The sequence below is a fragment of the Pleurodeles waltl genome, chromosome 11 (assembly GCF_031143425.1).
Source record: "Pleurodeles waltl isolate 20211129_DDA chromosome 11, aPleWal1.hap1.20221129, whole genome shotgun sequence".
NCBI lineage: Eukaryota > Metazoa > Chordata > Amphibia > Caudata > Salamandridae > Pleurodeles > Pleurodeles waltl.
The window spans coordinates 317,545,659-317,572,989 of NC_090450.1; the positions used below are offsets into that span (position 1 = coordinate 317,545,659).

Here is a 27,331-nt window from a genome sequence, read left to right on the forward strand (position 1 = left end):
AACATTAACCCTCCATGAGCACCTTTTTTGTCTCAATCTTGGTACTCTCTAGAAGTTCTTCCAAACACTGAGTCATGGCCAACCACAGCAGTCTATCGTATCTGCCAAGGAGCGCTAGAGAATTGGCAGCTCGCACCACAATGGCAGACATTGATGAAGCCAAAGCTGCCGGCTCGGGACCCGAAGGCCCCTCAGCCAAACCCCCTTAAGCCGGAAGGCACCGTATTGGGGTCGGACCGCCCAAAGATGAGGCGCATGGCCTCATAAAGCTCTTTAAGCTGGGTGGGGGTCACTCCGGGAAACTCGGGGAAGCGCAGAGCCGACCAAGACGCAGGCTCAGAGGACAGAGGCTTTGTGCGTGGATGCTCCTCCCGCATTGCGTCGGCCAAGCGACGGGGCAAAGTCAGAGAGCGATGGCACTTCTTCGACTTCTTCTTAACTTATCCCGAGGATTTTGAAGAAGATGAGTGGTGATGACTCTGTGACCGATCTCGAGACCTTCCTCTCGAGCGACACCGGGACCTACGCAGAGCCAAGTGCCGGCCCGCCATAAGCTTTAGGGACCGCTCCATCAAAGCTTTCAGGTGCATGTCCCGGCACTCAGAGCACGACTTCGGGTCATGGTCGCACTGGAGACACCTTAGAGAAACCCAATGAGGATCCGTCACTGACATCGTACGATGACAGTCCTCGCACGGTTTGAAACCGGTCTTCGGGGATATCCTCGACGCACCAAATTATTCACAGAAAAACTCGACAAAACGGTCAAATTCGGCCCAAAAAAAAGCCAGGGTAGCTCTTCTCAAGATCAGCGCGTGGTGCGGAAAGAAATGAGCTGACGTCACTGTGAGAGGGCGGTGTCTATATACACTCCGGGGTCATCACGGCGACTACGATGCCAATGATGCCCGGGGAGTCGACCGACGCCACCTACCGACGCACAAGGGTATTGCTCGAAGAAAAATCTCCGGATCCAGTCTGACGCCTGGGGAAATTCTAAGGTAAGGAATCTGCAACTAGAAGTCTCTATCAGACATCAATATTTACAGCAGAGATCCCCAACGTTTTGTGAGCGATATTTGCTTGTCAACAGAAATGGTGAGTAATATCCAGACTATAATGGAAAATATCGGCATTGAACTTTTGGTCAAAACATTGAAGAGCAATTTATTGGTTTAATGAACACAATCTGCATCAATAATAAATACTATAAGCAATGAGCAATAACATGTGGGGAGAAGTTTAATGGAAAAATGAACTTTTAAGCAGATTGTAGGCTATTATCAGTGCTCACTGTGCAATAGGATCTAAAAAACAATTTATAGCAAGTGTGGGTTCTTCCCAAAAAAAGAATTGTGAATTGTTAATTTTAATCTGCACTGCTCACATTTGGAAGGATTTAAAGATCCAGTGGTGCTGGAAGTTAGGATGTAGCAAGTACTAAAGCACCCTCGGTTCTGGAGGAATTTTTGAAAGATAATGTAAAAAAGTAACACTTTTTATTCAGTTTTATTTTTAAACAGATTTAGCTGTTTGTTCAAATGCAGTGAAAGGCCAATTATATTTGAGGAGCTATCAAAGAACAATTGTTAACAAAACGCAGCAGAGCCTAGTCATTTTGTCTACTTCTTGAGTGGCCTAACCAGGGAAGGCTGATGGCAATCAGGTGCAGAGCTTTACACTAATTGTGCTCATGGTACAGGTACTACTAACTGGAACCAGGCTCATTACGAAACAGTGTCTGTAATGCAGCTAAAATAAATACAAAAGGAAATGGCAGCAAACTGATCTAGTTCAGGGCCTCTTCACTGACCAAGGGGGCAGGGGTAATCCACAGAGAACTGCTGGGATCCATTGCTGGTATCACTGATAGCCAGTCTCCTGCAGTATAAGGGACATTACTTCAAGTATGCATATAGTAATAGAATGCTTGTCCTGCAGATGATGTATGCCCAAGAAGGAGAAGCCCAGAGACCGAGTCTGGAGAGAGAAGTGACCCTGGAGAAGTGGACAGCTGTTGTATTGTGGCTTAGAGGTGACCCAAAAGTGCAAGAGGAACTCTTGGCCTCTGTGCACACTAGAGATAAGCCAACCGTGAATAATTAGTTAGTATGTCCGTTCCAGTAATCACTATCGAGGAAGACGGGAGAACTTGTGTTAATTCTGCTTTTGCTGCACTCAGCACCAGGACTACAGAAAGAAATTTCCAAGCGGTGAGTGCTAAGCCTGCCTGATTGGAGTGTCCCTTCCATTGCTGCTATAATTTCCAACACAACAGCTTGACTCAGAGGGAGAAGGTGGGACCACCTGAATTAGCCCCTTCAGCTGCAATTGCTCATATCATGTGGGTGAAAATTCCATACTACTGGAAATACTTCAACAAAACATGGCCTGAGGATTTGACTGACAGATTGTGGTGGGGTGGGATTCAGAAGCAATTATAACAACCTTCTTAAGAGAGGTGTCTATTCAAAGCAAATGGACAGACCTATGGGTCACCCAACTGACGAAAGCTGCTCTCTCTCCTTATAGCAGCCTACACCTATGCGAAAATCAAAGGTTTCTGTTTGTTCGATTAGTAGCCCCTTTTGTCTTTATAGAATACCTTCCCTATAGTACTGCAGATTCCTTTTAAAGACAAGCCCTCAGCTGGACACTTGCTTGCTGTGTCTACTCCTTGACTAGCTGAGCCCCTCCCCCCCCCCCCCCCAAACTGCCCCCCTGATACATCTTGGACTTCTCTACCCTTTACACTAGATCCCACAGACACCTTGAAATGACTGTTCTTGATACTTTCAGAGTCAAGTGTGATAGGGATGTACTTGGCCCAGTTTGCAGAACCATAATTGGATAGACTGCAAAACAGAACGTGGCCTAGTAGCTCCTGTCTGCCCTGAGGACCACTCAAATGGCTTCCAACATTTGGCATCTGATTGTGTTCTATGGCGAATGAAAGTACAAGGCACGTTGAAAGGCATCCATAGAAAAATTTGTAGCTTTTTCACATTTACAAATATGAATATGAGGCTTGTTTGGGCCTTTTCGTTGTGTGATGTGGAGGAAGGCGAGTTTTGAAGAGTGCGAAAACAAAACAATGGGCATGCATTTTACCTTTGGAGCATGCATGGTTAAATTCACCCTGATTTATTAATGGTTTCCGTTAAATCACCCATTTTCTTACTAGCACAATTTATCCATTCATTTAAGAATACTGCAGCAGAATGCACCACTGAGCCACATTTGTGTGAAAAACGTCTATACCATCTTATTCGCATCCTTCCCTCCCACTTGTTTTTTGCTCATTTGCTACACTTGTTCATTCAGTAACCCAGGTTAGCTGATGCCCATGGTCTGCACTCTAGTTGTTAAATTGTTCCAGGACCACAAAGTAGTTGAGAGTTCTTACACATTGATACGAGGACCACTGAGGAACACACTGCTTATTATGAAGCACAGTAGGACAATAAAAATGGTCAAAACCTGTTAAAAATCAAAGATCACTTTGCATAGAGAGACTGTGTGTTCTCACCAAAAGAAAGAGTTGACGTTCTTCATGAGGGTTTTTTTTTTAATTGTCTGTGACAAACTGAGCATACCATAGCAAAATAGGCTAGTAACTTTGAGGTCTGTGGTGTTCATGGATTCTCATTCAGCCTATGCATTAAACTACTTGGTTTACTTCAAAAGGATAAATTGTTGTTGTTACCTTGATGGTTATTAATGAAGGTGCTGACAGTGGAGGATCTTGACATTATTGCTAGATGGATTATATTGTTTTAATATGGCGAACTGAAATGGAATGGACTGAATAGCCCTGAAGAAATCCTCTTTTAAAGGACGAAACGCATTGGCTGTTTGCTATGCTATGAATATGTGCTTTCCTAAAAAAGAATAAAGAGAAGATTCCAATGGATTCAAACTAAAGAATTGGACTTTTGAATACACTTTTTTGTGGTGCATCATCATTTGTATTACATCAGACGATAAGTGAGAGCAGAATAAATAGGTTTCTGAAATAAATTTCTCTTAACAAACAGATGGGTGGGCTTGAAGCTCAGAGAATAGATAACAACAGGTCGGAAGCGCTGGCGCTCAAAATATTCCTCAAGAAGCCAGTCCTACTTGGGCATCTGCTTTTGAGTTTGAGTCTAGACAGTAATGCCTAGTAAAAGTATGTAAAGATCTCCATGTTGCTGCTTTACATATCTCAGAAATGTGTGTGTTTCTTATTAGGGCAGCTGTTGACGCTTTATCACTGGAAGAATGGGCTTTAGGTCTACCAGGTAAGCCGCTTTTCATGTAAGATTTGGTAAAGAGGCTCTTTTGTATTGGTTTAAAAGGAGGACCCATGAGTTTTGAAAGGATAAAATTAAGTTCCCACAGAGGAGAGGGAGACCTACCCAGAGAGTTTCAAAGATGACTGAAGAGGAGGTTGTAGGTGTGGAAATGTCAATATTCAGTTTTAATGCACCTCTTTGAAAGCGGTAATGTCACCATAAGGAGACACTCTTGCTGGTGGTGTGTCTGTTAGTGTAGGAGAATAGTCTCTTACTGAAGAGTGGGATGTGGTCGACCAGGTCGATTTTCGCCTCCTATGCCTTGATCTGGTACTATGACATTTCTGAGATCTTCAAGTGGATCGGATTCTTGTCGACTCTGATCTAGATCTGTGTTAGAGGACACCTTGGTCTTCATGCTGGGACCTCAGTGCAGGAGTATGTCTCTCCAGAAAAACCTATGGAATGTCTGGAGAAAACCTTGGAGAAGTTGTTACCTTGGGTGATGGTGTACGTAGAGTAACCCTTGATAGGGAGTACGCCTGCAAATAGTTTGAGTCCGAAGAATGAGTTACATGTTTCTTTTGTATGCTTTCCAGCCAACGTGGAGAGATGTTCAGTGGAGTCACAACAGGAGGCGTGGTTGGAGAAGGAGGCTTTGGATCCACGGGATCAGCTGTCAAGGGTTGTCCTTCTGATGATGTTGAGTGGTCTCTTGGTGTCAATGGCATCCAAGATGTTGGCTGTGATCTTTTCAGCGTTGACTGGAGAATCTTTTAAGTGTTTCGACATCAACTTTTTTGTCTTCGATGTCGATGGCTGGCATGTGTCCTTTGACAGCGATACATGGTTCAAAGTCAATAAATGCCTTTTGTAAGGCAGAGATGCTCTCAACGGCGATGTCGTTCTTGCCGTCGTTAGGCAATGCTGTTTCGATGGCAAAGTGTGCCTCAACGTCAAATAGTGAGTACGTTGCAACTCCACTCTTGACATCGACTTTGATGATGAACACAAAGGGATTCTCGATGTCCTACCTTTCAACCTCAACTGGGAATGACGGTTCTGGTGTCTTTCATGTGATCTTCTCTGTGGGAAGGTTTTAGATGAAAGGAGGGCTATTTGGAGGCAGAATGATACTACCCCAGGCCTACTGAAGATCCTGCAGTTCCTCTCTCCTGAAGTCTATGCTATCTTATTTTCTCTTTGTCCTTCAGCGCCCGTCTGCACAGCTTCAGGCAGTGAGGACAGGGTCTGGATGGTGGGACTCTGGAAGACACACTAGACAGACTGAGTGTGGGTCAGTCTGAGCCTTCTTTCCACCGGAGCACTTCACAAGGAGTGAAAGCATATTTGACAGAAAAACGATATGTTTCCTATCAGAAAATGGTTGTCTGTACACTACGTTCTGAGAACGTTCAAAAACAGATGGTGGCTAAAAGGGTTTAGAGACTCTTTCTGACAAACATCAAGAAAGAGAGCTCTCAGTGCTCCAGCATCCTAACAGTAGGAATGCGAAAAAAGAACTGACCTGTAACCTGTGAGGCAGGATGGGATATTGTCACCTGTGAGGCATGATGGGACACAAGGGGTCCTGGGAGGTCTTAAAGGCACAGTGCCAGTTTTCTTTCTTACGTTCTGAGTGGCAGCCTATTGGCTAAAAATGTCTCATATTTCCTTTTGAATAAAAGTTGTGAAACAGTTCTGTGCTCTTTTTTCTGTGTTTAACAGAAATTAGCTGCTAATTACTTCTTGATCTAAAATGAAAATTCAATGTAATTTAGACATTTTTTGTGTTTTATTATAGGCTGCGTACAGTGTGTGTGTGTGTGTGTATATATATATATATATATATATATATATATATATATATATATATATATATATATATATATATATATATTTGATATGTGCTCCGGGGTCTCAGCAGATGGGCGGGCCTATTCAGTGCTTCTGACTATTGATGAGGATTCCCTGGAATAGATGTTTATATTGCAGATTTTAAAGATGAAAGCAAGTACAAAATACACAAAAATTAACTTTTGGCTTGTAATCTGTTACGTTTTTCTTTCAAAGTAATTGCTTACCCCAAAAGCACCAGTCTCCATTTTCTCCAGGATCTCAGATAGGTGATCGTGATTATTCTCGGGCCTGCCCATCTCTGAAGGAGTCAACACAACCTGTGAGAGCACATGATTTAGAACGAGGGAGAAGTTTTCATACCACTGTCTAGTTAACTGTTTATAACAACATAATTTCACAGAAAAGGTTATCTTTCTTGTGTGAAATTGCTCAAATAAGCAGTGGCTACTAACTAATGAAAAGAGAATGAGTTTAGCCTTCTCGTGTGATCTGCACCTCGCTCAGACAAAATGACAACCATGCCAACTGCTGCTACTACTACTGGGTCAGGGAGGCGAATCACATCTGCCTAAATAACAAGTTACTTACCTTCGGCAATGTCTTATTTGATACAGATATATTATAGTTCCAGATTCCTTATCTGTTGAATTTCCCCCAGGCGTCAGTGTGGATCTGGATATCTTTCTAGAGCAGTACTTCTGCTCGTCGTTAGGTGGTGGTGATAGGCTCTGCGTCTGTCGTCAGCGTCATCTGCGTTGGTTATGATGTTGCGGGTTCTATATAGGCGACACCTCAGCAGGCTTCTTTTCACGACTTTCCACACCAGAAGAGCAGAGCCATAAGAACATTGTCCCTGGAAATCAATTCGCAGAGAGGGGAGGATGGGTGGGTCAGTAAGGAATCTGCAACTAGAACATGTCTACCAGATAAGGCATTACCTAAGGTAAATAACTTGTTCATTTATATAGACTTCTAGTTACAAATTCCTTACCTTTTGAACAGATACCCAAGCAATATCATCCCAGGAAGTGGGTCTGCGAACCAAGATCATATGTGAAAGTCCTGCAGGGTCGAACGGGCAAAGTACTGTCTCTAGGAACCTAACTGTCAAGGCAGTAGTGTTTGGTGAACGTGTGCAGAGATTCACACGTTGCCGTTTTCCAGATATCAAGGACTAGAACTCCGTGTGCTAATGCAGAGGTCAAAGCTGTAGCTCTGGTAGAATGAGCACGCAAACCTTCAGGTGATTGCTTCTTTGCCAGTGCATAGTAGAAGATCTTAAAGCAGAGTACGACCAATCAGGAGATGGTCCGCTTCTACACTGTTTGACCTTTCTTCGCACCCACATAACCGACAAAGAGTGGATCATCCACCCGGAACTCTTTTGTACGATCAAGGCAGAACGTCAACATTATTTTTGGGTCCAAGCAGTAGAGTCTTTTGAAGGATGTGGGGGCGTTTAAAAAGTAGGCAAGGTGATGGATTGGCCTACATGAAAGTGTGTAACCACTTTTGGCAAAAAAGAAACCCTAGTGTGAAGCACCACTTTGTCAGGATAGATGGAAAGAACGACTTAGAGGACAACACCTGCAGCTCACTCACCCTGCATGCCTGTGTAATGGCCACAAGATTGGCTGTTTTCAAGGTGAGAAGTCTGAGAGAACAATTGTGGAGAAGCTCAAAAGGAGCACACATCAGGAATGTCAGAATCAAATTCAAATCCCATTGGAGCATAATGAATTGGGATGGGGATGCATCTGAGTAAGATCTTAGAGGAACCTAGTAACAATAGGAAAGACCTAAACAAAGAAGGCTGATCAAGCAACTTCAAACTCAGAAATAGCAGATAAATAACTTTTGAGAGTGACCACAGCAGAGCCCTGCTGGGCCAGAGAACGGATAAACAACAGGACCTCAGAGAGAGTTGCGGAAAGGGGGTCAACAGACTTGTCTGTGCACCGCGCCACAAATTTATTCCATTACTGTTTTGGTGGATGGTTGCTAAGATTACTTTACAGACTTTCGGGCACAAGGTCAAAAGCTGTCAACAGTCACTGCTCCATCTCAAAGCAAGAAGGCGGAGGCTAGATAGGTTTAGGTGGACCACCCTCCCCTGCTGCTGTGACAGGAGGTCCTCTCACAGGGGCAGTGTGATCGGAGGATCAATGGACATGCTCAGTAGCTCGGGATACCAGACTCTCCTTGCTCAGTCCAGAGCCAGTAGGATGACTTGGGCCTGGTCGTTCTTGATTTTTCTTGATAACACTGGGCAGAAGTGGAATGGGCAGAAAGGCGTACAGGAGCCCCGAGTTACACTCAAGACGAAAAGGGTTGCCAAGCAATTGCCGCCTTGGAAATTCCAACGAGCAATGCTGCTGACATTGCACGTTCTCTGCGGAAGCAAACAGATCTAACCAAGGATCTCTCCACTGCTGAAAGAGACCTTCTCCCATCTCTGAATGCAGACCCCATTTGACATCGACTAAGCATTGTCAGCTGAGTTTGTCTGCAATGCTGAACCCCCAGGTAAATTCCCTGCTGTTCCAGCCATGTCCAGAGGCGTAGAACCTCCTGACAATGTGTTCGCGACCCCACCCTGTGCTGCTTGTTGTAGTACCACATGGCGGTGGTGTTGTCAGTGAACACCTGCACTGCATTTCCCTTGAGAGAAGGAAGAAAGAAATGCTTTCAATGCTAGCCTGATTGCACAGAGCTCCAATAGGTTGATGTGGAATCTGGACGCCGCCAGAGAACAGATGTCTTTGATCTCCACCTCTCCCAGAGGGCCATTCCAGTCCAGGAGTAACATATCTGTTACAAATGCCAGATCTGATTGGGGAAGGGAGAGAGGTCTGCCTCTGACCCAATCGCCGTTCATTGAACACCACTGCACATCTTGAACAGTTCCCTCTGAGATCTGGAGCATGTTGAAGAGATTCCCCTGTTACTCCGCCCAGTGGAATTTCAGATCCCACTGCAGGGCCCGCATATGCCATCTGGCACATGTCACTAGCAGGAGGCCTTGAGGCCCAGCAGCCTCAGAGTCATTCTCACCAAAATCCAGGATAGAGGCTGAAACATCAGTACCGTAGCCCGAATATCCTGGATACGCCGCTCGCAGGGAGAAGCCCAAAACTATACTGTGTCCAGGACAGCTCTGATGAAAGGGAGCATCTGAGAGGGGGTGAGGTGTGACTTAGGCACATTTACAGTGAACCCCAGTGAATACAGTGAACTGAAAGGTGCTCATGGCCCATCAGGAACTGCAAGTAACGTCTATGGGCAGGCAGGACGGAAATATGGAAATAAGAGACCTGCAAGTTTAACGCTACCAAATAGTCTCCTGGATCCAGGGCAGATAGAACCTGAGCCAAAGTGAGCATTTTTAACTTCTGCTTCATGAGGAAGGGATTGAGGGACTGAAGATCTAGGATAAGGGGGAGACCCTTGTCCTTTTTGGGTACCAAAAAGTAGCAAGAATAGAAACCACAACCTACTTCTAGCACAGGACTCCTCTCTATCGCCAAGAGACAACACTTCCTCTCAGAAAAATGGCAAGTGATCGTCCATCATCTGATCCTAGGAGGGTGGCATGAAAGGAGGGGTAGCCTCAAAGTGGACAGAATAGCCCCTCTGAACTAGCTGCAAAACCCACCTAGTTCTGACGTGATGGACTGCCTACGGTGCAGGTGATGTTGCATCCTGCCTCTAACTAGTCCCTGGTGGGGATGAGTCAAACTAGGAAGGTTTGGAGGCAGCTGCAGCGGGGCAGTGATGGACTGGTTCGACCACTGGCTCCTTGATCCATGAGGTTGGTGGATTCCAAGTCCCCGGCCATGCAGACGCTGGGAAGCATGCGTCGCACGGAGGATGGACAAAAACGGATGCGGCTGGGCGCCCCTTCAGTATCCAAGAAAGGGGCAAAAACAGACTGGGGGGATGAGGAGCCGCCGTGAGTCCCAAGGACCTAGACTTAGCTCGAGAATCCTTGAAGCACTTGAGCGGTGAGCCTGCTTTCTCTCCGAAGAGACATGTGCCATTTAAGGGCATGTCCATAACATTGGTTTGGACTTCTCCCGAAAAGCCAGATGTTCTCAACCAGACGTAGAGCCTAAGGGCCACTGTCGATGAAACCAAGGTCTAGAACAATGACACTTCTTGTCTCATCAGCCACGGACGAGGAGAAGTTGAAGAACGTTTTGCTTTCATTGAATTCTTCTTGTGCCTCGACTTAACCAATCGTCCTGAGGACTTGGAGTGGGACAATGACTATGGAGGATTCCGCAGCCACTCCTGGGACCTACCCCTCAACCGGGATCTCGACTTGCAAAGAGTCGAGCCTGGGGCCACAATCAGCTTTAGGTACAGCTCCCTCAAAGCCTTCATATGCATGGTCAGACACACAGAGCACGACTTTGGGTTGAGGTTGCGCTCCAAACACCAAAGGCATACAAGGTTGGATCCTTCACTTACATCACCCAATGACAGCATCCGCAGGGCTTGAACCCAGTCTTCCTAGATGACATCCCTTGACGCACCAGGAGTTGGAAACTCAAAACAAACTTCAACAAAAAGTTGAAAAAGGGCAGTCAATAAATGACTGAGGGGTAGATCTCTTCAGATCACCGCTGGCTGGTGTAGAAAGGGGGTGACGCCTATATAGGACCCGTGACATCATATCCTGTGAGGACAACACCGATGACAGATGCAGAGCCGACTGACACCACCTAAAAGACCGCAGGGGTACTGCTCAAGGCAAATCTCCAGAACCAGACACTTTCTGCCTAATGGTGTAGATTCACTACAAAAAGCTTCTCTGTTGGACGATCCCCAAGGATCTGGATGTTTGAGTGTCCTTACTGATGTATTCTAACGTATTATCCACCCATAAACTGAAAAATGTGCATGCTGCCAAGAGGCATGTTCATTGCCTGAGCTTGCACTTTGGATCTGAACTATAACAACCTCAGCCAAGCAGGCCTTCATGACACTAGACCTATTGACAATTTTGTTTAGGTTGACTTCCTCATTCCATGTCATTACGAACACTGTTTTTGGGGTATTTGGCATATAAACTACTGCAATATAAATGTGTTAATCTAATTACCTCAACTGAAGCAAGCCAAAACTACAACACACAAAACGTATAAAATTGCCACATGAAAGCCCAGCGCTGGGAAGTGTTTGTAATGCTTGGGAGAAAGTGGACTACCTTAATTGTGTGCAGCATGTGTCATTTTCAATCAGTGAAATAGACTGGACAATGAGTCAAGAAATGGAGATCAGAGATTCTACCAAGTTATCATCTCCTTTCTCAATCTGGTGTGGGTTGCCACAGTCTATTCTTGGTAGGGAAACTATAGTGACATCTGGGTTTGTGTATGATGGGTCTTAAGGTACTGGTTTGTATCTACCCTGGGTCACAGTGCTAAAGATCTAACACCGGTTGCCACCCCAACAATATCTTGATCACATTTAGTGATGACAGCCGAAATGTGCGCACATCAAAAATTCTTGTTGAAGATTTTGTTTAATCACCTTCTCAAAAAGTCACTCATTAAATCAGACTAATTGACATGTTTGTGTCCCTCATATTCTTTTTATTTCTGAAGTTAACACCACTTCAGAACTCCATGGTGTAAAATACAATCTAAAGATGATGTGTAAAGTGCAAGGTACTGCAAGACAGGAGAGGTCAGAGTCAGTACTTCAAAACAGACCTACGGCCAATTCCTACATTTCCAGTTTTGGTGGAGTGCAAAATGCTAGGTCCGTGGGGCAATCAAGCACAGTGTGTGAAGAGTTTCTTGAAGAAAGATGATAATGCTGCTTATATATCACTATCAACAGAGCAAATCTCACTTATATGGAAAAAGATTTTCACCATATTCTCTGACACTTTCATCTCCTTCTGCTCTGAATTCATTGTGGAACCATTTGCTGAGGCAATACTGATGTCCCGCTTGTGCAGCTCCTTGGTTAACTGGGCAATCTCTTTCTTCATCCCGCCTAGAGCACCCTTGAACTTCTGCTCTGCCTGTGAGACTTGCTCTTTGAGCTGAAAAAACAGGCAAAACATGGTTTAGGCAGGAAGTTAGGAGAGATGAAAATGAGTTACTTACATGTAACTACAGTTCTCCAGTATTGGTATTTTTCATAGATTCTCATGCTTGAATCATTTCCAGTCATGGGAGTCCCATGGTATCTTTAAATAGCAGTATCAATAAATTTTACATCTAAGACAATGTTAAAGTGCATTCATTTTCACAGCTTAGCCACAACATTTGAAAAGACCAGAACTTGAACCAATCAGGCAACAGCACCCTTTAGAACCATCACAACAGAAGCTCCAGTCTCTCAGATTTTAACACAAATAACAATAAGACATAGGGGAGCCTCTATAGGGAGGAGTGTGGGCTGCATGTGAATCTATGAAAGATACCAATACTGGAGAAATGTAATTACATGTAAGCAACTCATTTTCTTCTCCTGAATTGAATCTTTCAGAGATTCACAGCTTGAATCAGAATAGCGAGCATTCTGAGAATTTTACATTCTGTCACATCAGTACCTTTGGGGGATGGTGGGCTGCAATAAAATACAACATTTAGAATGCATAAGTATATACATATATGTGTGTGTGTATATACATATATATAGTTCAATAAAATGTTGTATATCTGGTACAAGTATACTATTCATAATACCAGAGGCTCACCTTACTGAAATAGATGTCTTAGCACTGCCTGTTCGACTGTTGCATCACTGCGGTGTGCCGAATCCAGGAAACAGTGCTGAGTGAAAGGGTAGTTGCTCTTCCACGTTGCTTCACAACACATTTTTTCCAGGGGAACCCCTGCAAACAGGGCAACGGATGTGGAGACTACCCTTGTTTAGACTGCCTTTGCTTTATTGGAAAACCCGCTTTTGAGTGGCAGAACTGTATTGTTCCAGAGATCCACCTTGAGATGGCTGCTTTTGTAACTTGAGTACCTTGTCTAGATTGTCCATAATCAACCAAGAGTTGGACAGTTTTGCAAAACTGTTTGGTTTGGTGCAAGTAGAATTTAAGACATTGCTTAAAGTCCAATATATGCAGAGATCTTTGCATCATAGATGGTGGATTTGGAAACAATGTTCACAGAAAATGGGTTCGCTAGGATTAAACTACAATGGTAACTTAGGAATTAATCTTGGGTTTGTCCTCGGAATGATACAATCATCCGTGAACTGAAGAAAAGTCTATTGGGTCGTGAACACTTGTGTCTCACTCAGTCTTCTAGCAGTTGTGAGTGCCAACAGTATAGCTACTTTCCACATGAAGCATTGCAGGTCCGCTTTATGAATTGTTGAAACAGAGGTTTGATGAGTTGGGAGAGAACAACATTAAGGTGCCATTCCGGTGGATGAACTTGAACTGGAGGGAAAACTCTGAACAGTCCCTTCATGAACTGCTTGACTATCCTTGTAGAACATAGTGAGGAAGAATGTGAGGAGTGTCTATAACTAGATTTTGCTGCAAGACTTACCTTTATAGATGCATGCACTACATTTGAACAAACCAGGGACAGAAGATAAGGTAAAATTTGTTCAGTGAGGCCTCCAACGGGTGTAGTTTGAATTGCTGACACCATAAGCAGAATCTCTTTCATTTCAATCTGAGGGATTTGTTACTCGCCTGCTCCTGCATTTGCAAAGATATCCATGCATTCCACAATGCACATAACTGGAAAGAGACTTGATCCAGATGCAGAACTTGGCCCTGGTTCATTGTCAGTAGTGTTTGCTTGGTCTGAAGAGGAATAGGACTAGACACCAACAGGAGGAGAAGCTCCGTGAACCAATATTGCCTGGGCGACTTGGGAGGGATCAGGATCAGGCAGCACCTTTCTACTTTCATCTTGCTGAGAACTCTCTGTATCATGGGGATGGGGGAAAGCGTACGTATATATTTCAGGCCATCTTATCAAAAAGGCATTCTCCACGACCCTGAGAGTGGGTGCAGACTGGCGAAGAAATGGCATTTGTTATTATCCTTTGTGGCAAAGAGGTCCAATGCTGGTTTGCTCCAAAGCCGAAAAATACTGTAGAGTTCTGTCTGGTTCATTTCCACTTTGTGGCAGCTCACTAGAGATTTGCTTAGATGTTGTTTACTTCTGCAACATGCTCAGCTTTCAAAGTAATGTATGTCCCTAGCCACTAGCCAGTGCCATAGCTCCTGGGCTTCCTGAGAGAGGGCCAGGTACAAGATCTTGTACCTCCTTGCTTGTTGATCAGGCCTCGAAAAATCATAGGTCTAGTGACTTAAATAATATACTCAACCTTTTCATAATGCTCCTGACCTGTAAACTGGTTTCAGATTCTGTGATCCTGAGCAAATATTTTAATTCTCTGAGCCACCATGTTCTTCTTTATCATATTTGATATTAATTTCAAATATGCAATGTCTGCTGTACAAAAAAACACCTTTGTTGATTTAATGGACTAAACGTTTGCTCTATATATAGTACAAATCTAGCCACACATGCCCGCTGAATTGCTTCTTAGTTCATTAACTGCACTGTCATCAGGGCGGGGCAGGAACATTTCTCAAATCATGTTTAAAATCTTTCACTTTTAATTAATACATACCTGAAGCATGAAGTGGTCACACACATATTTGCAATCAGCAGATTTTCCACTGAAATGGCCACAACATTCCCCACTGACGTGGATTTACTGATAAAACTATATAGTGTATAATATTTGGAAATCGAGTTTCTCCAAATATTTGTCTTTAGCACATCTGCAAGTAAAGTGTTCTGATTTGTTTTGCTCCTATTTAAATCTTTGTTTGCATCACACTCCTGAATTTAAAAAAAAAAATCTTTCGTAATACCTGATGTATTTTGAAATACTTATACTACTCATTTACAAGTGGTTTAAATATTGTGTGTTAGGGAACAAAATGACATCTTACAGCCTTTTGTTTCACAATGCTTGTCAGACAGTTCACTTGACAAAAAGCCCTAATTGTAATAAGAGAACGTAACGTAAACACATTTTCCAGAACAAGATAAGAAACAATTAGTAAAAAACAAACTGTCATTTGATCTCTGTCCTTGAACAGAAAGCAAATGTGTCAAGTTAGAAACAAGATTTAAACTAGTCTTTATTGCTCATTAAGTTTCTGAATGAACAGAACACCTGTCCCTTCCAGCTTAAGTTCACTGTCAGAACAGATGAATAGGTGCTACAAATAGCTGAACATGATAAAAACTGACTCCCCATAGAGAGTGGGCGAGTAGATTTTTCGAGGCCTGTTGATGTAATGCATGCGGGTAGCATTGTCCGTGCATACTAGCACTGAGGAACCTGCTATGCGAAGTAAGAAAGCTTGGAGGGTGAGAAAAATAGCCTTGAGTTTTAGACAGTTTATATGCAATGTTACAATAAGGCAGGTATTAGGGGCAAAAATGTGAGGCCCTTCGAGATATGGGAATCTGGGACCACCACATTAGCATTTGGACCATCTCTGGTGTGATCTTGATGAAGTCACCGAATGACCCCTAAGTCTGAATCCACTGTTGTAATTCTTCTCGTAAAGGTCACATTTTCTGGTGTGCTAGAGGTACTAGGTTTGTCGCAGATGAAATCATCCTTAGCAATGATTTATATGGACGCACCAAAATGGACTTTCTTTTGCCAACCTTGAGAGCAGCTGAGTCAGTTTTTCTTGCCTTTTATGGGAAATAAATGTTTTGTGCTGTATGGTACCTAGGGTGGAGCCCAGAAACGTTAGCTTCTGCTATGGAATAGTAAATGGCTTCTGATGGTTTAGTGTGAGACCTAGCATGTGAATCAATGCAATACAAGCCTATGTTGCTTTGGATGCTTGCGAAGGTTTCTGTGACTTTTAGCAGCCAGTCGTCAAAGTAGGGGAGTAACTGGTGACAGTCTTTCCTGAGGGCAGCTGCATCTCGGACCAGGCATTTGGTGAAAATGCAGAGAGCTGATTTGAGGCTGAATTAAGGACTTTGTACTGGTAATGGGTGCCAGCTACTGTGAAGCAGAGGTATTTGTAAAGCTTGGGATAAATGGGGATGTGGAAATATGCATCCTGCAAATCGAAAGTTGTCATATAGTTCCCGTGTTTTAGGAGATGAAGGATGGCGGATAGAGTGACCATGTGGAACAATTGTTTCCGTAGAAATATGCTGAGCTTTCTGAGGTCTAGGATTGATCACCACTCTCCTGATTTGTTCTTGATGAGGAAAATACGGGAGTAGAAGCCTCCTGCCTTTTTGGGAAAAAAGGAACCTGCTCAATTGGTCCCCTGGTGAGCATAATGTCGGCCTCTTTCAGCAATAAGTGAAGATAAGGGGGATACGCTCCCCTTGGAGGCATGTTTGGCAGTCTTTGTATAAACTCTAGCATATAACCAAAGGTGACCAGTTCTAATACCTAACTGTCTGTAGTTATTTACCGCCACTGGTGAAGATGGTTTGAAATGTTCTCACCCACAAAATGGAGAGAAGTGGAGGAAGTTGGCACCTGATTGAGGTCATTTTTACAGGTGACATCTCAGAACTGGGTGGGCTGCTTACGTCAAGCACTCTGCTTCGTATATGACACTGGTAGAGGCAGGACGGTTTGGCTGCTGCTGGTAGGTAGACCTATGGTGGATAGGGCTGGTATTGCTGATAACCTCCCCTGTAGGTAGAGAAACTCCTACACGTGCTCCTTGAAAGGGCAGTTTGCGTAATCTCAATGTTTTTAACGATTTTGCAGCACCCGTATCAATTTTAATCACCAGCAAAGCACTATCAGTGTGCTTCCCAACGAGTGTCTCTCCATCATATGCCTTGTCACGTAGTTTAGCCTGTAGATCTGGCCTGAATGATGTGGATTTCAGCCAGCCTTGTCTCCGTAAAACTGCTTCTCCTGCTTACTGTCTGAAGCCAGTGGAGGTGATGTCCATCGCACAGTCAATGATTTCAGAAGATGTGCGTTCTTCTTGCAAGATCTTTCTTGCTTCTGACTTCGTGTCTTCAGGCACTAGATCTATTAGGGCGCCAATGTCTGACCTCTTCTGCCTATTGTGACATCCAAGATGCCTAAAAAATTGGCTGCACGAACTGTTATGGCAGACATAGTTGAGAAGCGCTTCCCGATGTTATAGAAGCACCTGCCTTCTCTGTCAGGAGGATCAGAAATAGGAGTGGGAGGGTTTTTTGAGCAACGCTGTGCCACTTGCAAAACCACTAAGCCTGTTTTAAGATGTCCTGTTTGGCAAACGGGCGAATCTTCAGGGGCTTTGTACTTTTTGTCCATGCGTGGGACAACTGCACTACTGTTGCTGGGTTGCGCCTAAGTTTAATACCGTCTTCCCAGCTGTGATCTACTATTGGGATGGCACAAATACACTTTCGGGACTGCTCCTTAAAGTAATTTAAGAAGATTCTGACTGCTTCACCGAAATACGCAAGTCAAATCTTGTTGCAGCCGTTCCATTAAATTATGAAAGAACCCCAATGTCCTCTGGCGGAGAATCTGCAGAATGTGGTGTTGGTGGCAAAGTGGTAGGGAGCAGATAATCATCCCACTCATCACCCGGGGAAGGATATCCAGGATCTCACCTTCTTCCCTGTCATCTTCTAATGACAATGGATCCTGTTATAAGGACGATACGTAGGGATTTTAGAAGTAGATGTCTTTATTAGGGACTCCACATTCCACTTCAAAGAAGCTCCCTAACTGTTCTTCACAGAATAGAATTCTCCCGTTCTAACATTCTAAAGCAGGCTGCATTCCTCAACAGGAGGAATACACCAACATGGGTGTACAGGTAGGGGGAAATAATAGTGGACAACCAATGTACAGGAAGAGGGTATAATGACTCATATGTTTTAATTAATAGGAGGAAACATCTGATGAACAATAGATACATTATTTTAACACATTAGGACACATCTCCCCCCCAAAAAATAATTCATAACCTAGGTTTTGAAGGATATGTAAAGCAACTAAAGGTCAATCACTTTTCCATAAAATAAAGCAGTTTTTTGATGTGTGCTATTTAATTTGGGTAACAATTCTCTCATGGCTAAGGACGTAAATTGTACCCCATTGTCAGTTACGATTGTGGATGGTATGCCTTCGGTGGTAAAGGTGTCTCTTAAGAGGTTTATGAGGGCTTCAGTAGTGATTTGATTTATCATACTGGTGACTACCTAACGAGATTGGCAGTCGACTAAAACAAATGCAAATCATTTAGTTAATTGCTTAAGGTTCCTGGGGCCAATGATATCTAATGCTAGCTTCTCCCATTGTTTGTCTGGAACAGTTACAGTTGTTAAGGGAGTATTACGAGTAGACCTGTACTTATCACTATTAGTCAATGTTAGGGAACCAATAATGTTCTCGAAGTCTAGATTTGGTGAGACTCCTCCCCAGATGTCCTTCATGTACTAGGTCAATGACTTTATTTCTTAGTGCCTCTAGGGGTATTATTTTATCGTTTCTCATTATCAGAACTCTGTTCACATTGATTTCATGGAGTACATCCCCAAATGTTTGGATTTTTTCATGGACTTCTTTTTTGATTTGGGCCACCCTTGTATAATATATGTTTTGAGCTGTTTCAGTGTTTTGTCCTCTGCAGTGTATCTCTCCAGCACTTTGGGAGTGATGGCTGTGGAACTGATTTCACAGATGGGGTACTCTGATGTTTCATACTCCTCTTTTATATCAAAGGGCACTCTGGATAGAAAGTCTGCTGCTATGTTTACATTTCCTGGAACAGATTCTATATTAAAGCAGAAACTTTCTAAACCTAATATCCATCTTGCTATTCGGGGTGTACTGTTAGGAGCCCCTTTGGAGGTGAACATATAAGTGAGGGGTTTATGATCTGTACGTATTTTGAATTGCAGTCCCCACAAAAAGAATTCGAAGTGTTTCATAGCCCAGAAACAAGTTAAAGCTTCTTTCTTGCATACAGAGTAACTCATTTCAGAGTATGTGAAGGAAATGCCACAATTCTTTATTATTAATCATTTGGGGTAGTGTGGCTTCAATCCCCTTGTTGCTGGCGTCAGTCGTTAGTATGGTTTTTCTGTTAGGATCAAAATTGCATCATTAAGGAGCTGATAGGATTGCTTCCTTCAATTTCTTGAATCAAACTTGATGCTCTTCCAACCACTTAAATGCACATGTTTTTTTAAAAGATCTTTCAGGTTATGTGTGAGGTTTGTAAACTTTTTCATGTATTTGGCCATTGTTAGAAATGGGGTCTTTGGTCGACAGTCATGTTACCCCCTGCCCAAGCAAGGACCCTCTCTCTAGTTAGGGTAAGTCACATACAATCCAAATTATCCTGTGCCCACCCTCTGGTAGCTTGGCAATGAGCAGTCAGGCTTAACTTAGAAGGCAATGTGTAAAGTATTTGTGCAATAAATCATACAATAACACCATATAGCACCCCAAAAATACACCACAGTGTTTAGAAAAATATATCATATTTATCTGATAAGATGCAGGTCAAAACGATTAAAATGCAGTAAGTATATGTTCCAATATCACTGTAAAGTGATATAAAGTGTCTTAAGTCTTTTAAAAGCAAACAATGTCTCTTTCAAGCACAAAGTACCTGGTTCGCAGAGGAGGAGATGCGTGGAAACAAAGGGGTGTGTGTTAATTTCTCAGGTCGCACACGGCGATGCGTCGTTAGGTTTTCAAGCAGGGACGGCTGTGCGCCGATTTCTGGCACTCGGTCGTGGATCCTCTTCGGGTTGCAAGGTTTTCGGACGCCCCAGGTATGATGTGTGGATTTCCTGTGTTGGCAGAACGAAGTCACAGGAGCTGCATCCATTTGGTGGGCGTTGTGTCGAATTTTCTACAGCACGGCAGGAGCTGCGTCGATTCCTCTCTGGAAGTTGGGCTCCGTCGATCCGGTGGGCTGTGTGTCAAATTTCTGGTCGCTACGCTGGCGCTGCGTTGATCTTTTCAATGCAAAGCCGGGCTGCGTCGTTCTGGTTCAGTGTGCGGTAAAAAATTTACTGTGGTGCAGGCTGTGCATCGTTTCTGGCAGGCTGTGCGTCGAATTTTGCCGCACAAGGAGTCCTTCTTGTAGAGATTACGTCTTTTTGGTCCTGAGACTTCAGGGAATAGGAGGCAAGCTCTATCCAAGCCATTGGAGAGCACTTCTTCGCCACAGCCAAAGAGCAGCAAGGGTGCAGGGCAAGAGCAAGGCTGTAGTCCCTCACAGAAAGCAGACAGGTGATTCCGTTGTGCAGCCAGGCAGTTCTTCTAGGCAGGGTGCAGGTTCTGGTTCAGGTTTCTTCTCCAGGAAGTGTCTGAGTTGGTAGGGGCAGACGCCCTGTTTAAAACCCAAATGTGCCTTTGAAGTGGGGGAGACTTCAAAGAGTGGCTTAGAAGTGCACAAGGTCCACTCTCAGTTCAATTCTGTCTGCCAGGGTCCCAGTAGGGGGTGTGTCAGTCCTTTGTGTGAGGGCAGGCTACTGTCCTTTGACATGCAAGTGTCAGGCCCTCCCCCCTCCCAGCCCAGGAAGACCCATTCACAATGCAGATGTATGCAAGTGAGGCTGAGTAGCCTGTGTTTGGGTTGTGTCTGAGTGAATGCCCAAGGGAGCTGTCAACTAAACCCAGCCAGATGTGGATTGTAAGGCACAGAAAGATTTAAGTGCAGAGAAATGCTCACCTTCTAAAAATGGCATTTCTAAAATAGTAATATTAAATCCAACTTCACCAGTCAGCAGGATTTTGTATCACCGTTATGGCCATACTAAATATGACCTTCTTACTCCTTTAAGATCAGCAGCTACCACTCAAACAATGTATGAGGGCAGCCCCAATGTTGGCCTATGAAGGGAGCAGCAGTGTAAAAACGAACTTAGGAGTTTTACACTACCAGGACATGTAAACTGCACAGAAACATGTCCTGCCTTTCGCCTACACAGCACCCTGCCTTATCTGTTACCTAGGGCATACCTCAGGGGTGTCTTATATGTAGAAAAAGGGGAGTTTTAGGCTTGGCAAGTACTTTTAAATGCCAAGCTGAATTGACAGTGAAACTGCACATACAGGCCTTGCAATGGCAGCCATGAGACAAAGTTAAGGGGCTACTTAAGTGGGTGGCGCAAACAGTGATGCAGGCCCACTAGCAGCATTTAATCTACAGGCCCTGGGCACATATAGTGCACCCTACTAGGGACTTATAAGTAAATTAAGCAGTCCAATTGGATATGACCCAATGTTACCATGTTTAAAGGAAGAGAGCATATGTACTTTAAGCACTGGTTAGCAGTTGTAAAGTGCGCAGAGTCTGAAAACCAGCAAAAACAGTATCTAAAAAGTGGAGGGAGGCAGGCAGAAAGTTAGGGGTGCCACCCTAAGGCTGTCAGGTCTAACAGCCATGTATTCAGCAAGCCGTCAAAAGGATTTGAGTTCATTCTTTTTTTTCTGGGGCTTAAGCTATCTTTATAGCTTCTAGTAAACTTACTTTGGGTTTAAATCCTTCTTTAGATATTGTGTGATCTAAGTAATCCACAGCACTAACACCAATTTGGCATTTATCCTTTTTTAAGGTTAGGCCTTCCTCTTTAAGTGTGGTAAGGACTCTTTGTAACAATTTGTCATGCTCTTCAATTGTAGCACCATCTATGAGGACATCATCTTGGAAGCATAAAGTTTTAGGAATCCCTTCTAATATCTGCTGCATTATTTTTTGGAAAACTAATGTGCTTTAAGACATCTGCAATTGGAATTGAAGATATGTAATCATGACATTGTTTTACATGTTCAGGATTGCTAGAATTAGAGGTGGATAAATACCGAAAATAGCCAGAAGGTGACACTATTGCCTAATACGACATTTATAACAGCTCTATTTATGCACACTTCGACTTAAAGCAGAGGATATTTTAAAGCAATTTATATGACATTTGGAAAACAAGAATAATGGTGTGGGTGTCACCTAAGAACAAGTTCTAAGACATGCATAATAATTATGATAAACAGTTTCTATTGTGCATGTCACTGAATGAAGGACACGCTTTGCGGTTATATTGAACTGTAAGTTACAGAAACGCTAGAGCTGTTGGAAATGCATTTTATAATGTGCGTGTCACTGAAATACACTATTCCAGACGCTTCCAAGGCACGCTTTGCGCAAAGCACGGAGAGAGTATCTCTGTGTGCAATCCCGATGGGGGACGGTTTAGGTTGTTTCTTTCAAGAACCCTCCTGGCGCAGGGCGTGATGAGCGTATTTCCGTGTGAGGAATAGGTCAACCTGAGAATGCCTTGCTGATTAAGTAATGGAGATAACCCGATGATGGAGGGCTTAAGATGTTTCCTTCTGGGATTTTTACAAATTTGTCTGAGGAGAGGAGTAGAGCTGTAGTCTCTGTATACTACTGAGTTCGTAAAAGAAGAAAGGTTTCCCTAATTTGAAGAGCGCCTGGGAAGGAATATGCCAAGGACAGTACACTCCGATGGTATGATGGCCTAAACAATGTGAGGTAAGGCGAAAGGTGGTATGAGGCTTGGAGTACTGCCACGAAGCATAGATTGGTTAGAGCGGTAGAGGGTGAGTTCATTAGTGTTTTGGTCCAGGAAGAGACAAAGTTAAGGAAGATCGGTAAAAGGTGAAATGAAAAAGGATGCGTTTACAGTACCTTATTTTGGTCGCTTCTTCCTGAGATTCCAAGAGTAGGAGAAAGAGGTTAGGAAGGATGTTACGTCGATGCATAGGCTCACAGAATAGTGGAGGATGGCGTTTCTTTAAGAGTAGAAGTGGATGTACACAGAAGGGGGGAGACCAACACTGCCCCATTACGCAGCCAAATCCTCACCAATGTTATAAGGACAACAGGTAAGGATTTCAGAAGTAAACTTCTTTATTAGAGTCTCCACACTCCCCTTCAAAACAGCTCCCTGACAGTTCTTCACAGAATAGAATTCTCCCGTTCTAACTTTGTAAGGCAGGCTGCATTCCTCACCCGAGGAATATATCAACATGGGTGTACAGGTAGGGGGAAACAATTGTGGACAAACTAATGTATATGAAGAGTGAATAACGACTGATCTATTTAAATAATAAGAGGAAACATCTGATGAACTCTACTTAAAAATGAATTTAACACATTATAACACATCCGCTCTTGGTGGCGGTGCTATATTGGAGGCCAGTATCATCCTTGGCCTTATTTTTGGGGGACTGGGTCTTGGTGTTGCCGGTCTAGATGGTGATAGTGAAGAAGGCGCTGGTTGGTCCTGTGGAGGATCTGGGAACCTCCTACAGTAGTTATGCAGCACAGCCTGTAAGTCCTGCACAAGAGAGAGAAGCATTTGAACGTCATTAGGTCTAGGTGGTGGATTTGGATAGTCCCGATTGTACAGCACATGTCTCTGGCCTGCGGATTGTAATAGAGGACATAATATTATTCCTCCTCCTCCTCCTGGTATTTTACCTTGTGTTCAGATGGACTGTGTGTTGGGCCAAATGGCCCTTCATCCGTTGAGTCTTCTAAATCTCATAGAGTGCTTGGAGGGTATGGTGAAACTTTGCTTGGGGAGATGTCTTGAAGCCTTAAGAAGGTCTTTAAATTTTTTATTGTCTTCAACGGTGTCGTTGACAACGGACTAGACAAGGAAATGGTGGTGAAGGCTGGCGACATGGTCATCAATGGTATTAGCGTCAGCAGTGGCATCGTTGATGGAATCTTCCTCGGCAGATGCTTAGTCGATGAGGAAATCTTTGTTGACTGGATTGGAGCGTCGGCTGATGTCGTTGCCGAAGTAGACGGTCTAGTCTACAATACAGTGGTACCCATCATTGCAGTGGTCATTGATGACAGTGCTGTCGATGGTGCTTTAAAATGGAGTTTCATGCCTTGTTAGCAATCGGTCTGAAGAAGTATGCGGGTGGTCTCAAGTCTTAGTATATGGTGTGCTAAATGCAGAGGAGGCAGTTTTTTAGGAGAACTTTGTCATTTTCGCCTTTTTCTGCAAATCTTTAGGTGACCCATGATGGGAAGTTTTTAAGGCCTTCCTGCTTTCCTCAGAGGTCCTCTGGTCACGGGACCTGCACCGTTTAGGAGACCTAGCAGAAGTGTTACTATCTTCCTCCAAAGATGAATGTTTCTGTGACTTGGTAGAGGCAGATCTTATGTCAGTCATCCACTTGCAGTCTTTTTTTCCCCCCAAGATCTGCAGGATCTAAAGAGACCTTTCTTTGAAGTATCAGACATTATGAAGATTTCTAGAAGCTGGAATACAGAAAACTGAGCAGAGCTCAGGGAGACTCCGTTCACACAACGTGCAATTGAAAATCTGAGAGACTAGAGCTTTTGTGGTGAGGGTTCTAAAGGGTGCTGTCACCCCATTGGCTGGGCTTTGGATTTTTTTAATTATGTGACTAAGCTGTGCAAGTGAATGCATTTTAACACTGTCTTATATTTAAAAAATGTTTACACTGCTATTTAATGATACTGTGGGACTCCCACTTCGACGAATGATTTAAGCCTGTGACTCTATGAAAGACCCAATACTGGAGAACACTGAATAAGGCACAGAAGAGGACCACATAAGCAAGAAAGAATGGGCAAGGCAATGCTTTGATAACTGAACAGAGGACACAATTTTTACCCAAAGAGGACTCAACTGCTGTTAATGAAGTAACGCATTGGTTTTAGACAGGTATGGACTTAATATTTGGGAAATTTTGGAAGCACACAGAGGTATTGTATAAAAGGGTAATTGATGGTTACAATATACATGTTAACTGAATTAGACATTCTTAAACTGCTATCAATTACAACACCTTTGAGGATCACAGTAAGAACCAGTGAGGGCATATTTCAAATTAATAACAGATTATATAACAACAGCAAAGACTGCATAAAACGAAGAAAAGGCCTGTGAAGGCAGAGCAAGCATCTTTATGCATCTTAACGCTGTTGGATGAAAAGGACTTTGTAAACAATAACTGAGTACTGTAACTTTAGTCAATATCTTTTACTGCAATACACTTCATAATCAGCTGTGAATACAGTGCTGCATACGGTGCTGATTGACCAGTCAATACGCACAGAGAGTGACTCAATGGTAATTATTTAATCAGTTCTGAAACACTGAATCTTCCCCACTAGAAATTCAGCCTGTGACCGGACAGATGCAGACCTTTTTTATTTGAGATGTATATCAATCTCGTGAACTACCTTCACATTGCCATTATAGCGCAATCTCACTTTCACCAGCCCAGACGTATCACTATTTTTCTTTGCAAGGCCCCATTCTCACCTTTCTGTTCTCAGTTTTGTACATGTCATGCTTTTCTTCCATCAGTCGCAGCTCTTCTTGCTTCTCTGTTAATTCTTTGCTCAACTGAAGACACTGGGTATTTGCAAATTCCACACTAAGGGCGACAATAAAGGCAATAACAAAGCAACACATTTTAACTCAGCACAGTGACCTTTGCAATCCAATTCCTACAGCCCTTTCCTTGGAGTTGATGATTACTCTTCACAGTATCTAAAGAGGATCGGAGCACTGTAAACAGCAATGAAAACTAACAGCGCGTCTTAGTCCATGTCCAGTCCTTCCCCTAACAAATGCTATTCAAACCCCCCTCCTGCCTCCTACATCCCCATACCTTGAAAAGCATTCAATAAAATAAGGTTTTCCTCTAGAAAAAAGCTATCCACACAGATGAGATAGGATGGATTGTAATTGTGTCAACAATACAGAGGGATCTGGTCTTTGTGGGTCTACTAACAGCAAAGTTACCATAGTATGCCTCTTGAACTTACTTCCATATTTAAACACCTCATAAACACCTCAAACTAGATTGATAGATGACTGAAACAATCTAAGATCTAAAATAGGATGCAGCAATAAGAAAATTCTGGTGCAAAAAACTCCCCGATTATTTACCCTTATTGGTCCAAGCTGAGAATCTTCTAAGGGGCTGGCAAGATTGATCTGACTAATGCAGTGTTTCCTAACCTGTGCCCCGCCAACCCCCTCGGGCTTTGCAACAACTACTTAGGAGGTGTGCGAACTGTAAAGAAAATTAAGATGATCAAAATAATAAAATATTTACACATAAAAAAACAAAATGTGAAATCAGAATTTTAAAACACGGCAAATGTGAAGGAATTTGAAACGGAAGACTACATTTTAAATTTTACACTTAGCTTGATTTGTGGGAGCAACACGTGAAGAGCAAACATTAGTATCGACTACTGGAGGGCCTCATTTGAAGCACTAGCATGAGCTGACAAAAGAGAGGATTCTTTAGGAGCAAAAAAGTATAAGTGACCTGATGAAGTCTAGCACATTGCTTTGTCAATTAGAAATCACATTCTGAAAAGCTACAACTTTCCCATCAAGTTTTTAATTTGTGTTTTTTTGTTTGTGAATTACAGGAAATAGTTCATGAGTTGTGTATTTGTTTGATGTCTGCAGTCTTGGTTTGAGTTTCAAATCACAGAAATTGCTTAGGTCGGAGTTTCCTGATTCACACAGTGATAAAGTGGGGTCCATTAAAGACAAAACACTGAGAACCATTCTACTAATGCACAGCTTATTTTGGACTCTGCTGAATAGAGGCCAATTAGGCACAGTCATTGATCTATGTGAAGTATTACGTTTAGTGATGTGTGTACCTAAAATGTTGCGGGTTATTCAACTCTGCTTTGGTGTACCATTGTCCATTGCCATGGCTTGTATTCAGTGTTAAGCACTTTTGCTGATTAAACGTCTTGGATGAAATTTTCAGGGTAGCTTGGTGGGGTATACATTGTCCTCAATAGTTCATGCATATTTTGCTGAGAAGATATGGATGTACTGTAAAACTGGGATATACATGGCCAACTGTTTTGTTTGAACTATCTTGTGTGCATGTTGATGTGAGTAGTTGTGTCTGGTGCATACTGTTGTTGCAGTGAAGTGTGAATGTAACTAGGTATGGAAGTAATATTGAGGATGGCAATCCTTTTTGCCAGCTGGATTGCTTGGGGTGAGGTTGTGCTTATGAGGCTGCAAAGGTTGTGTCTAATGATTCTCTTGGCGAGAAGGAGACATTCTGTGAACCACCATCTGTTTGATCCAGTGTAGTCCTGTGGGTGAAAAGCAAAAGGAGAGGCAATCCAAACTTTAGTATTATAGTCATATGTATTTCATATAAAT

General features: G+C 43.2%; 1 protein-coding gene across 4 annotated transcripts in view; it reads right to left on the reverse strand.

Annotated features, from left to right (window-relative positions):
* The window catches only part of CEP63 (centrosomal protein 63), a 379,989-nt gene that overhangs the window by 126,055 nt on the left and 226,603 nt on the right, over nucleotides 1-27,331 (reverse strand). For 3 of the 4 annotated variants that reach the window (XM_069213574.1, XM_069213577.1, XM_069213575.1), the window contains 3 exons: nucleotides 25,442-25,556; nucleotides 12,022-12,195; nucleotides 6,362-6,454 (listed from right to left, as the gene is read on the reverse strand). In XM_069213574.1, coding sequence (XP_069069675.1) covers nucleotides 6,362-6,454; nucleotides 12,022-12,195; nucleotides 25,442-25,556 — 382 coding nt within the window. The remainder of the gene's footprint in view (nucleotides 1-6,361; nucleotides 6,455-12,021; nucleotides 12,196-25,441; nucleotides 25,557-27,331) is intronic. The other variant, XM_069213576.1, reaches the window with a different exon arrangement.